The sequence below is a fragment of the Pelecanus crispus genome, chromosome 2 (assembly GCF_030463565.1).
Source record: "Pelecanus crispus isolate bPelCri1 chromosome 2, bPelCri1.pri, whole genome shotgun sequence".
Lineage (NCBI taxonomy): Eukaryota > Metazoa > Chordata > Aves > Pelecaniformes > Pelecanidae > Pelecanus > Pelecanus crispus.
Genome location: NC_134644.1, coordinates 155,751,230 through 155,765,271, shown reverse-complemented (window position 1 = coordinate 155,765,271; position 14,042 = coordinate 155,751,230). Strand labels below are relative to the sequence as shown.

Genomic DNA, 14,042 nt, shown 5'->3' with positions numbered 1-14,042 from the left:
GCGAGGCGGGGCGGGGCGGGGGGGCGGCCGGGCTGGCCGGCGGGGAGGATCCGCGCAGAGGCGCCCGGTCCGCAGCGGCTGCCCCGGCGGGGGGCGGCGGACGCAACTTCGGCAGCGGCCTCGGGCGAAGTGCGATCGCGGGGCGAGCGGGGGTGGGTGCCCCGCGGCCGAGGACGGAGCTGTGGGGCCGGGGCGGGCGCGGGGCGCGGCCGGGCAGCGGCGCGGCCCCTCGGGACGCTGTCGGGGCGGCCCCTGGCTGCCCGCAGAGCGGCTGAAGCCGGCGTTCCGTCCTGTCCTGTCCTGTCCTGTCCTGCTTGGTTGCCTCCACCCCCGACCCAGCGGCCGGAGATGGGCGCTGAGGCGGAGCGGCCGTCGCGGGCAGGCGGTGCCGGGCGCTGCCCGACGGCTGCCGGCGCGGACGCGGCGGGAGGCGAAGCCGCCTCAGGCACCGTTGTCCCTTCTGTGTCCTCACAGGTGCAGGCAGTGTTGGGCTGCTCAGCACCCCGCCTGACCTCCGTCTCGGATGGAGGCGTCGCTCGGAGGAAGCGGGGACCGTGAGGTGTCCCTGGGACGGTAGCCAAAGCAGAGTGATGCATTCCTAGCCTGGCCCAGCCACCCGCCCCCCCCCCCCCCCCCCCCCGGCGGGGCAGTCTTCTCTGCAGCTTTGTGGTGTTTTCGATCCAGGAGAGTGTGGGCTGCTGCTGGCAGCTACAGGATGAAGTCGCCTCCCTGCTGCATGTCTCTTTCTTCCCAAGCATCCCTGGAGGAACCAAGGAGTAGCACATCCCTGGGCTCCCTGGACTCCAGTGTTTTCTCCAGTGAGGAAGAGCAGGGGCCCCTGCTCCAGAAGGTCATTCCCTCCTTGGACTGCTTTACTATCAATGTAGGAGGCAGCCGCTTTGTGATGTCCCAGCAAACTTTGTCTTGCTACCCTGACACCCGTCTCGGCAAACTGGCCGTAGTGGTCTCCGCTGCCCGGGATGTGGCGTCTGGCCTCCTTGAACTTTGTGATGATGCCAACCTCATGGAGAATGAATATTTCTTTGACCGGAGCTCACAGGCGTTTCACTACATCCTGAATTACTACCAGACAGGGAGGTTGCATGTGATGGAGCAGCTTTGTGCACTCTCCTTCCTGCAAGAGATCCAGTACTGGGGCTTGGATGAGCTCAGCATTGATTCCTGCTGCAGAGACCGGTGAGTTGTGGGAAGATGTGTCACGCAGGATTGTGGGCTGGGTGAGCTCAGTATTGACTTGAGCGCAGGGACGCTCAGGTGGGAGATCCAGCAGTGGGGATAGGCGAGGTAGCAGAGCATTGAGAAAAGTGTGCTCAAAGCTGCATGAGTTCAGCCCTCAATCCTACTCTAGAGGTGTATGGGTGTAGCAAATGGGAGGAGATGTGTTGGGTGAGGTCACTGTTGACCTTTCCTGAAGGACAGGTTGGCAGGGAGTCAAGACAGTGGAACCCTAACAGGAGCAGGACCTGTGTTGTCCTGTACCGGCTTCAGACTGGCCCTGGAAGCTCAAAATGTTTGAAAGGGACAATGCCAGACATGAAAAAGCTTGTGACGGGAGAGATGTCCTTTCAGTCATCCAGTTTGGGGTTATCCTAGTTAGAGAGATTGGATGTGGAGTCAGACGTGGTGCTGGGAGGGTTTGGAGCCTCCCAACCCCACACTTTTCATTCTGGAGGATTTCCAGATCCAAGCTGGAGAGGCAGAAGGGGGGGTGGTCACCTGCCAGGCTGAGTGTGGGTGGCATGGCTCCAGGAGGAGCTGTGATGGGAAGCATGGCACATGGATGTAGCAGCTTACAGGGAGGGGGCAGCAACAGCGGGAACATGGCTCACTGGAGACAAATTGTAACAGGCAGCTTAGGAACGAGGTGGGTTTCGACTGCACCACCCCCAGGACATTTCTGTTAATTCTGTTTGCAGTTAATCTTATTTTTTGGCCACTATTTTTAGTGTTACTGGTTGGTTTGTTAGTGTGGAAGAAATTAATTGTCTAAAGAGTACAACTGCTATTTATCCAAAGCAAAATTACTAGAAAGAAACAAAGAAGCCCTCACCCCAAAAGGATACTAAAGTTATCCTACCCTAGCATGGTCTGGTTCTGCAGCTGAGAGAGTTGGATCCCAGTTTTCATCCCTTCCTTCCTTCCCTGCTAGGTGTAACGGAAAGCTCCTACTTTTTTGGTGGTACGAGGAGCTACAGACCTCTGACATATGCAGGAGTAACTGTGTATCAAATGAAGGCAAAACTGCATAGCCCCTTTGTCTAAGGCTTGAGATTTGCAGCAGTCAAGAAATAAATATATGAAAGAAAAGAGGGGTTTTTGTGTGTACTTTAGGAATGTTTTTGTTTCATGAAATTGTTCTATAAATACGCTCTTCCTCTAACAAAATACTCAACTATGCATTTACAATCTGTAGGTTTTACTCAGCACAGATGCTTGTGCACTTTGTTGTGTGAGGACTCATAAAATAAAAGAAAGTAAGATAACTTGTCATTTTGGTGTGTATTGATCAGAACCTCATCCATGAACTGCATGGCTTTTATTATGCCTTCCCTTTTAGTATTGCCGGTACACACCAATGTAATAAAAATGCAATATAATTAATAAAATTGAGGACAATTTAGAAACAGAGAGTCTGGTTGTGCCAGGATTGCTTACAAGAATGCATGTTAGTCATGCAGCAAATCCTACTGTAGTCAACATGATCCATATAAATAGCGTGCTATCAGAATGAAATTACTCTGCACATACAAACTGTCACTGATATGAAATGAGGGAATAGAAATATCAGGTCAATGGAAGCATGCTGCAGGGTCTCAATTAATAAAATCATCATCCATATGCTTGACATCAGGGTTTTCTGAGCTCACGTAAGGTATACTTTAATGTGTATTCTTATACCTCACGTGGTAGAGGATAAAAAAGAAAACCCCATATGCATATTGGTATTAAAAATCTCTTTGGGGGGGGGGGGGTGGATTCTGGGCAGGTACTTCAGGAGGAAGGAGCTGAGTGAAGCCTTAGACATCAAGAAAGATGCAGAAGAACTGGATGCCCAAGATGAGGAAGAAGACTTTTCTGGTAGCCTCTGTCCCAGTGTCAGACAGAAACTTTGGGAAGTTTTGGAAAAGCCTGGCTCCTCTGCAGCAGCCAGGACTTTCGGCACTCTGTCCATGGCTTTTGTTGTTGTGTCCATTGCCAACATGGCTTTGATTTCGGTCGAGCTAAGCTGGCTGGCACCACCACTACTGGATGCCCTAGAGTACCTGTGCATTGCGTGGTTCACTGTGGAGTTTGTTCTGAGGTTCCTGTGTGCACGGGATCGGTGTCGCTTCCTAAGGAGTGTGGCAAACATCATAGACCTCCTTGCTATTTTACCTTTCTACATCACCCTGCTGGTGGAGAGCCTGTGTGGTGGGGAGAGCTCCCAAGAACTGGAGAACGTGGGGCGCATTGTCCAAGTGCTGAGACTGCTCAGAGCCCTGCGGATGCTGAAGCTGGGAAGACATTCAACAGGTACTTTCGGCCATGGCAGTGGTCCTTCTCGGTTTTGCTGCCTACAACAGTTGTTCCTGGGCACAGTCCCCCATTTTGTGTGCATTTCTGCCTAACCTTTTTACCCAATCTAATGTTAGCAGTAGTGGCTTGTGAAAATCTTACTTTTGGACATTGATAATTGAGTGGCAGGGGCATTCTTCAATAAAAGTTAGTTCTTCATAAACCCAGTGTATATTGTTTGCACAGAATATTTACAAAAACAGGCCCCAGAGTTGCGTACTGTAAATCATCCACCAGTCATTCACAATGTCATAAATTTGCAAACATATATTTGAGTTGATTTGGTTAGGAATGAAGCAAGAGAAGAAGCAGAGATCATTGACCCATGCTTTTTGTATTATCAAAAGCCCATTAATGACAGCTTATATTACCTGTCACAATTTGTTTTGTTAAGAACTGTATGCAAAGAAGTATATCATGATTTTGTCTACTTCATAGATCCTGAAAACAACCAGGATAGAGAATGTTTCAAGAAAACTGTTAAAACTGAATCATACCGGGCAGTGGGTTGAGGGGCTCTCTGGCCCTGTTGAACACGTTGATATCTCTGTGATATGTGGAGCACTGCTGGGGGCTGTTTACTGAATGGACCTAGGTGCAGCTCAGAGTAGCCGTGTCAGGTTCAGTCAGCATTCCCCCATTGGTGTGGGGCCCTTGGTGACCAAGCATTTCTGACAGGTCAATAGACAGATGGGTGAACAGCAAGCAGGGGTAGGGTGGAAGGTGAAATGCATTTCTGAGAACATTTTTATTCACTCTTTCTGAGTAGTGAAGGGAAGGCGTAAAAGGTAACATTTTCCAGTGGGAATTTATCAGAGGAAGCTGGAAATGATTGGAAGGTGTTGTGTTTCCCCTTGTGTTTACCCCATTTTTATTACTACTTCATGACACGTGCATGCCTGGATATATGAAAGAGTAAAAGCCACTCCTACCACACCCTCTCCATGCCATCATGTTGTCCAGTGCATGGCATTTTCAAAGTGATTTAATTATGTTTCCACTTAAATCAGTGCTGAATAGGGCACTGAATTTGACAGGAGAAATGTTCAGACAACACTTGGAGCTTTGAAAACTCAGATCCTGATAGTAAATCACAGTCTCTGTCCTGCAATATTAGCCTGTTCTGAAGATGGTGGTGGTCATTCTTACATGGCATTCAACATACCCTTCCAGGACTTCCTGCCATGGAGTAGGAATAGGTTGATGCTTCTCTTTTTTGGAGAGCCATCTCCACCCTCTTTGTGAACTGGCCCTACTCCATCAGGCATTACAGTGTGCTCGCAGCAGCAGAATGTTTTTGTTCCCACTGAAGGGCCGTGAACCTGCCTGCCAATGGCAGGGAGTAGCTTTAATGCTACTGAGCGTAATCATAGTGGTTTGGGAAGTATCTTAATCTTACTCACCTACCCTAAATTATGCCTATACTGATGCGGTTGAAAGGAAGATTATAATGATTCAGTCTGTCAATGAGTTTGTTTTGCTTCATTACTCTTTTTGCAGGGTTCAGGGGGTTTTGATGGGTTGTTTTGTTTGGGTTTTTTTTTTTTCAAGAAAGGTTGCTAGCCACTTTTGATGGTAGCTCTAATGTGAATGCATTTCTCTCTAATTGTATTTTGAAAATAAGAAAAGGATTTGAAGTCATCAAGGCACTTTTGTGCTGAATAACAAAACAGTGATCCAAAAGTATGTTGATTCTAGTTATAAAGTTTCCAGTTTATCGCATTTTACTGTTACAGAATGAATCCATGAAACTGAGTTCTAAGGCTCTTTCTATCAAATTGAAACCAGATATTTCAGACACTTGTATAACTGTTAACTTCAGGTATATTAACTTTCAGGGATGGTCTAAACTTTTGTGTTTATTTATTCTTAAATTCATTAAAATATTACCACAGTTTATATCACAATATTGAGTGCCATTAAGAGTTTAGTAATTTCATGTTAGCTAGAAGTGAATTAATGATACGAAAATCTAGTCTCCTAATCTGGAAGTGAGCCATCATCTTCCTACTAGAACCACAGTACCAGTTGCAAAAAAAAGCAGCAACATACTTAATCTACTTCATCCATCCAGACCAGCATTACCATTGCTGTGCTTGCTTCTTTGGTAGTTCAGAGTTGCTGCCCACTTAGGCCCAGAACACTAAATCAAATCTGTATAATTTAAATGTAGAAAGTCACTGTTTCGATCTTCTGTCAGAGGAGATGCTGCTGCTAAGCCAAAATGTAGCCCTAATGAATCAAAATAGAAACATACACTTGCAGATCTGAAGCCCTATTTCTGAGCACTAGAGGTGTGTAGCAGAAGAGAGTTTTGTCAACGTGCTTCTAAACACATCCTTAACCACAGCTGCTAAATGTAAGATGAACCCTGTAAGTACCATATACAAAGACTATCCCTGCACATACCTAGGTAGTCCTGAAAAATCTCAGTGTTTAGGGATGGCACTCACAACAACTCTGCTCTCTTGCTGTGGATCTGGCAGCGGAAAGCTACCTCCCAGTGAAGCTTCTCTCTGACTCCTGCACTCTCAGATCAGACAAAACTTCATGCACTCCTTACCCGCTTTGTGTGGCAAGAGGAGTGTGAGATCAGAAGAGATGAGAAAATTCGAGGCTGCAGGCAGCACCTCCTCTTTCACCAAGCAGGGGTGATCACAGTCACAAGGAGAGCATCTCTCTAGCACTGTGCAGACCCATAGGAAAGCTGGGATCCCAACAGCTGCCTGGCTCTGCTGTCAGGGGCAGAAATGAGTTAGGAAAAAATGTAACATCAATTTTTTTTTTTTTTTTTTTCACTTTACTTTTAAAGAAATGGCAGATTAACCTTTTTTGTAGGGAAGGGATAGTAAAAGAAATGGAAGAATAATTTCTGCACCTTTGAAAGCTGAACCCAGCTAGGAGGGATGTGATGCCTAGAAACACTGGAGCTAGACTAGAGTGATTGTGTAAGTACTTAGTAAAGTGCTATACTTCTTCAAGGAACAACTGAGAAATCAGTAGTACCTCTACCTAGAAAATGTATGGCTAGAAGGTGAGAATACTCTTCTGAGATACCGAAATTATGGATTTGAGTGGCTGCAAGCATAGGTGAGAACTGAACCTGCATTTTTCACATTCTCTGATGCTTGTCAGCTGTTGGCTTCCTTCTGGGGCTGCGTTTTGTGTGAAGCCTTGCCGGCCCTCCTCTGGGAAGCACTTACAGATTGACTCCTTGAGGAGAGTTAGGATGTGAGCATCTTACTTCTGATGGCTGTAGCGTATGTCAGGATGAGATGCCTCCAGATACATGAAAAAGCAAAACCTCAGCACTTTTAGTGCCAAAAATTTAGGATGATTTAAATGCTGTGTGTAAACTGAAGCTCCCAAACACCAGTTTGTATTGCCAAGTCCCCTTGGGCAATAGAGAGATGGAACTTTACCTGCATGGCAGAAAGGCTTCCCCTTCCTCCTGCTGGCGCCAGGGCTGGGGCAGCTTGCCTGCCCCACGCCAGCTGTGTTGCAGCACCTTAGCACCTTCCAGCACAAGTAACCAAGCTGTCACAGCTCCTGGCAAGGAGTTCGCATGAGAAGTCATAAGACTTGCTGAGGTGTCTGTGCTGGAACAGCCCTAGCTTGGCTGTGTGCTAAGGCTCAGAGACATTTTAAGAAGTTACAATATAATATAGCAGAATATATTATTCTTTTGAATACACCAACTGATTCCCACTTAGGAATGAACTGTGGAGTCCAGTAAGTTGTCTGATTCATAGATTCATCTAAAAATGTCTTCTGACTTCATCTGAAGACATGAAGAGATGGAGAACCATCATTTCACTGATAATTCACACTAGTGACTATGTACCCTCGCCAAATTAATTTGGGTTTGGTTTGGTTTTTTTTTTTTTTGCTTTGACTTTAACAAATTAAAGGGTTCTTTTTTGATATTATTATGATAACCAAGATAACTCTTCAATACCTGTTTTTCTTTTTGATAACTGTGACAGCTTGAGCTCTGTTTTTCCAGACCCTGAATCATTTCTGTTACACTCTTCTGCACCTTTTGCAGTTTTTCAGTACCTCTGTTTTAGATGAGGATAATAGAACTAAGAATACTAAAAAGAATTCAGACTCCTTAACAGTCAGAATAATTAACTATAGGAAAAATATTTTGCTGAAGGTGTCATCAATGTGATACAAAGAGTTAGTAGTCACTGCCCTGTTCCTCCTTATTTTGACCTGGTTTATGCAAGAGTTGCACTGGTTTTTAGTTATAGTATTCTCAGGATCCATCATAAGGGGCAGACCCTGGCTTCTACAGTACTCATTTATGCTTTGAAAGGAAGTGCTACAGAGGTAATTTTAAATTGGAGTACCTTCTTCCTAGGTCACCTGAAAGGACTTATTCTTCTACCTTGTTCAGTAGGAAGTTTTACAGGGCAATTGATGATAGTAACTTCCTTGGAAGATGAGTGTTTGATCCGGATCCTTGCAATTGTCTCGCACAGCTTTTACGCTGCTTATCATTGTGCATTTTCAAAATGTGGTGGCAGTCATATTAACAGAGAAAAGATTACACTGGTATATTGTATTCACCTCGTGTTGCAGATTTAAACTATATCTTTGTAATAAACATTCTAACCAACAGATCATAGTTATAGTAATAACAAACGTGGATATGGGCAAGTCATTAACTGGAGTTCATAGAAGAAAACATTCCCTACAAACTCTAGTGTGTACTTCCACTGTTTGCTGTACATAAACAAAAACTGTAAAACCCATTAGACCTGATGGGGAAAAGAGCGAGCCAAAAGCAAGAAGAAATTTTAACATCTTTTAGTTTGAGATTGAGGAAAGAAAAGCAAATAGAATTGCTTGCTACCCTAATGAGCATATGAAGTCTGAAAGCAGAGGCAGAGCTCTAATAAGCTATTTTGCAAACACTGGTTTAGAGAGAAATGTACCCCATGAAGGGTAATTCATAAGCATTGTGTTTTTCTTATTTATTAAAGAAAACACAGTATGTTTTTGAAGTATTAAAAACCAGTCCAAAATCACTTGTGATTCAAAGGATAATTTCAGTCTCCCATGTGTCTCAGCTGAGTTGGTACCCTGTTATCTTCCTTCTTTGTTTATGTGCACAACATTTATCCATTGCACTGTTATTGGATTTACTTTCCTGCTTGCTTTGTCAGGTAGTCAACCCTTGAGGCAGGAGCTCTAAAAGGAATGTGGCATGGTACGGAGAGCGGTCAGCTGCACACAAACTCCCTGTGCAGCTCACACGCAATAGGACTGATGTAGTACATTGGTGAATTAACAGGAAAATATCGTGTTTGCGTTGGGAGGCTTTGCTATCTCCAGTTTTGGCACAAATGCAGCTGCTGCTAGAATACTGTATTTGTTTTGATGTCTACAGATGAAGCTATTGATAAGGCTGGGGGGAAAGAGGGGTTGAAGAGAGGCTATGAGAGCTATAAAAGGTTGAAAACAGTCCTTAGCAAAGAAAAAGTTACGGAGTGACTGAACTGGGCTCTAAGCACCTACCTGGGAACACAAATTCAGTAACTAAGGGTTGCTTGGTCCAAGAGAAAAATATGACAATGGCTGGAAAATAGGAGCTTGGCCCATTCAGACTGAAAGTAGGGAGCAGGTGTTTCTAGTGTGATTTTTTTAATGGTTATTTAGATAATTTATTAAAAGTTGTGCTAGATCTTCTGTTATGGCCAACTACTAAATCAAGATTGGTTAGTTTTTCTAAATCATATGTATATGTAGTTCAGATGATAAGTAATGATAATTTCTATGCTCTGTATTAAAAGAAACAGAGATGATGTCAGTAGTTCAGTCTCACATTTTAATCTATTTCTCTAAATCATGTTTTCCCAGTAGTGTTGAGGGCAGCACCCCTTTTTCTTAAGGCATGCTCACTAGCAGTCAAAGAAATACATAAGGCAGTCAGCTTTCAAATAAGAGATGTTTTGCAAAGTTATGACGGCTGCTACGTGAATCAGCCTGCTGACAGCATTTCTTGTCTTTCAGGCTTGCGGTCGCTTGGGATGACTATCGCACAATGCTACGAGGAGGTTGGCCTTCTGCTGCTTTTCCTCTCTGTAGGAATCTCTATATTTTCCACTGTGGAGTACTTTGTTGAGCAAGGCATGCCAGGCACAACTTTCACAAGTGTACCTGGTGCCTGGTGGTGGGCAACAACTTCCATGACAACTGTTGGTTATGGTGATATTAGACCAGACACTACCATTGGTAAGGTAGTGGCTTTTATGTGTATACTATCAGGCATACTGGTTTTGGCTTTGCCAATAGCTATAATAAATGACCGTTTTTCTGCCTGTTACTTTACACTGAAGATAAAAGAAGCTGCTCTTCGGCAGCGTGAGGCTTTAAAGAAACTCACGAAGAACTCATCCAGCGACTCTAATATCAATGTTAATTTGCGAGACATATATGCACGCAGTGTCATGGACATGTTACGGTTAAAAAGCAGAGAGAGAGCAAGTACAAGGAGCAGTGGAGCAGATGATTTTTGGTTTTGACTTTTAATTTACTTAGCCTGGTGTAGCAAATAGACTACTTCAAAAATGTAGTATTAAGCATCTCTTTTTTTATTATTCGCCACATGGTCTATTTGCTTTCCCAGCTGGAGTTTTACTTACTTGGACAGACTGAGATAACCACTGTATACAAAAGGCAGAATTCATAATATGGAGTCTCTCAAAGGCCTCTGAAACCTGCTTCTGGGACTGGATCGTGGTGGGTGAGAGGGGAAATAATGTGTCCGTCAAAGTAAAACAGTGATGCAAACACTTGTATATGATTCCTGTGTCCTTGCTAATGTATAGTAATAAAGTCTTAGCCAAAATTGCCGTGGTGTTTCGAATTTTAAAGAACTATAAGAATTGCATTTGCATTGGAAGAACAAAAATTAAAGACACTAAGAAAATCTGAAAGGGGAAGTCTAAGGGAGTGAAATGTTGAATAAATTTATGATGACATTCCTGTAATGAGCTTCATCTTGACCCCCTTTCTTGTCCCCATCTTCTACTCCATTTGCATGAAAAAGAGGTTACTAGACCCTGTTGGGGAGAATTTCCTCATTTGAAGAGAAGCAAAGGGCTACCAGATATGTGGGGGGTATCAGGAGATAGGTGAATGTATTAAGCAGAGGCAAGATCTGCAGCAAAGTATAAAATAGTCATGAAATAGGTGCCATAATGTAGAGCATCCTCTGCAGTTGCTCTAGAAGTTGCAGGAGCTAATACAACCTTTGCACCATACAAGTAATTTACAAACTTGGTTTGAAATATGCCTTCTCTGTGTGTTTTGATTCCCATAGCTTATGTGTGTAGCTAAGCAGGTTTTTTTCTCAAGTCAAGTCACTGGTGGATATCAGAAGAAACAGAAGTGGTAAAAGATAACAAGCTACTCATTTCTCTGTCTTCCATTAAAATCAGTAGGTATTCCAAGTGGGCCAGTTTTTTTAAAAATTAATAATCTTCACTAACCCATTATTAGAAAAATCCTTCATCAAAATCTTTTGTTCCAAAGGAAAAATGACCACTTGTTGGACTGGATGCTTAGTCCAATGTAGTAATCAAAGTACAATATTAAAATAATGAAAGGTATTTTTGGTCAAGTTTCCCACCACTTACCTCTGCAGTGGCCCAATATCATTCTTAGTGAACAAAGCTTTTCTTTAATATAATTTCACTGTCCTAGACTATGACATTGCCGCAGTATACATATAACTCAACTAGTAGGTTAAATAAAGAAATCACAAACCTCGCTCATTTCATGTTTCTTTTGGGCAATATAACTACAATCATTATTTATATTTGACATTAATTCTACATACTGAAAAGAAACAGCTATTAACTGTGGATTATTTAATTTTATAAGGTATTTATGTATATAGAAGGCTTAAACTGCCTTTGAGGATATATGAATGGGTGAAATAACCTGCTTTTAATAAACATTGAATAATACTTGTTTTGAAACTACAGTGTGTTTCCCTCCCGTTCCCTATAAATGGTGGTGTAAACATAATACAGCAAGCAAAATTTTCAAAGGCTCTGACCTTTATGCAAACTGAATAGCATTTCAGCATGAAACTTCTGATTTATCAGCTTGTATCAGTCAGCATTTGGATTTGGGACCAATGCAGCACATGCAGCCATCACCCAGTGTCAGAAGGAAGCCAAGGGAGAACACTGGAGAACAGAGACCAAAAGAATGTGTCTTGCTCTACCAGAAATTGTCTAGGTGTGAAAATTCATGGGTCAGCCTCATGGTCTGTGTTACACAGAGAGCAAAGTGTGTCAGTGTTCCCCTCTGCCCAAATATTCTATGAATCCATCATAAACCTCCCGTTGATGTCCAGAAGACAAAATTAATTCTGCAGGGGAAGGTTTGATGCATCCCACTCTACGTTATTATTTCATAGCTCCTCCGAGCAGGAAGTCTCTTAGGCTGCACAAATTGTACAGGCTGTTTCTCATTCAAAAGTCATTCTAATTATAGAGAATTAGGAAGAAGCTTTCATTGTGGGAAGGCTGTTTTGTAATGTCTTTTGTGCTTTCTTGTACAGCATCTGATCTCTGTTTGAGAAAGGAAATGCAGTTAGATAGCTGATTGATTCTCTTTAGGGAAAGGCTGCTTTTATTGCATCCTGTGCTTTTTATGAAGGACTCAAAAGAACAAGAGAAATGTTCTGGGATGTATCAGTTGATTCACTCCTTTCACCAGCTCTGGAGATAAAGTGTCGTAGAAATGCCCATGGGGAAACATGGCTGAGACTTTATCCAGTAGCTGCCTGGCTGCTATTTTCAGACCTCTTGATTTTAAATTCAAAGTCTCCCAAGAAGTGTTTGTCAATCACATTGTTTATGCAGCAAGGTTATCTATCACATTATGGGCTGAGACTAGCAAATCATTTTGCAGATGAAGGCTGGTTCTGCTTTCAGCTCTTACAGACAGAAGGACCGGAGTATTTGTCCTGAGCAACAAACAGTACAGGACATTACAACTCTAAAACATGAAGCTATGCCATGTACTTACTACCACAGAAAATAGCTCAGTCACCACTAAGGCACCACATTAAGGATGTTACTGTGCTATTTTTAGAATATCACACCGAAGATAAGAAACTACCTCTTGTCCTCACATCTGTTCTGCCATTTCCATCCCACAGCAGACTTGGCAGAAAGGATCATGTGTTAGAACATCAGTAACATTGGCTGAAAAATTAGCATTTTAGCTTAAAACACCAAGTATTTCCAAAAACTGTTATCAAAGGGTGTAGCTGCAGCACTTACAGCAAGCCCACATTAACCTTGGTTCCCTAGTACATGAAACAATAATAGTCAAAATGCAGTGGCACTGCAGTGCAGACTAACAGTCTGAAAAATCTTGTATATTTGTTTGTAGATGCTTAGGGGCAGCTTTTAGATGGGGACAGTATAGTCCAACCCCACCAGAACTAAAATTGTTATTTGTTGTTCTTACTTTGAAGAAAGCCAACAGCCTCCTGAGGCGCATCAGGCAGAGCATTGCCAGCAGGTCAAGGGAGGTGATCCTGCTCCTCTGCTCAGCACTGGTGAGACACATCTGGGTGCTCCGTCCAGTGCTGGGCTCCCCAGTACAAGAAAGACAGAGAGATACTGGAGATAGTACAGCAAAATATTGGAGTCCCAAGTTGCAGAGACCAGTGTGTTGGGGAACCCCTATGTCCAGGACAGGTGGGTGTGCTGGAAGCTGTGGGGGGATTTATCACTTTTTGGGTTAAGAAAGGTATTTAGAATTCTTGTTTGCTAATATTTTACAAGTGTCTAATATTGTGATTTACCTGCTGTATTGTACTGATACTGATCCTGAATGCATAGTTCATTGATCACTTTAATTATGTGGTGTTAGTAAGTCAATAAACTACTTCAGTCTTGATTTGATATAAACTGTGTAAGTTGAGCAATTTTTCCCCAGGACAGGAGTTTTGCTGGCCAACTCTGAGCTTGTGGGATTGCCATGTGGTAAATACAGTTGAACACAAAAAGGAGCAAAAAGGAAAGGAGAAAGTGATGAAGTCTTTTACAACTTAATTTTGTTTTCTGACATAACAAAGTATTCTCATCTTGTTATAATTATTTTAATAATGAATGACATTCTTTTCTAATTTTCTACAGTATTGTCCTCTCAAACCTCCATTGAGGTATACATGCATACACACAGCTCTACCAGAACATATTCTGTTGAGATGCCCACCATCTAAACTACACTAGAGCAGCTGCTGCTGACACCTCCGGTACTTAGTTGTCTGTGCTCTTATCGCATAGCCTCACTGCAGAAAGGGTAGAGCAGTGCAGGCTGTAGTCACACCTCTGACTGCAGACAAGGGGTTTCCAGGGTTCTGAGCTCTTGAAAATATCATTCACTAAAGAGGAGGGCTGGAGTCAATAATGTCTCTAGGACTGAGA

At 43.2% G+C, this 14,042-nt stretch overlaps 1 protein-coding gene across 1 annotated transcript; it reads left to right on the top strand.

Annotated features, from left to right (window-relative positions):
- Positions 1–715: 715 nt before the first annotated feature.
- Positions 716–10,109, top strand: KCNV1 (potassium voltage-gated channel modifier subfamily V member 1). Its single transcript, XM_009487895.2, has 3 exons — positions 716–1,197; positions 3,008–3,534; positions 9,598–10,109. The coding sequence occupies exons 1-3, from the start codon at positions 716–718 to the stop codon at positions 10,107–10,109; spliced, it is 1,521 nt and encodes a 506-aa protein (XP_009486170.2).
- Positions 10,110–14,042: the final 3,933 nt, after the last annotated feature.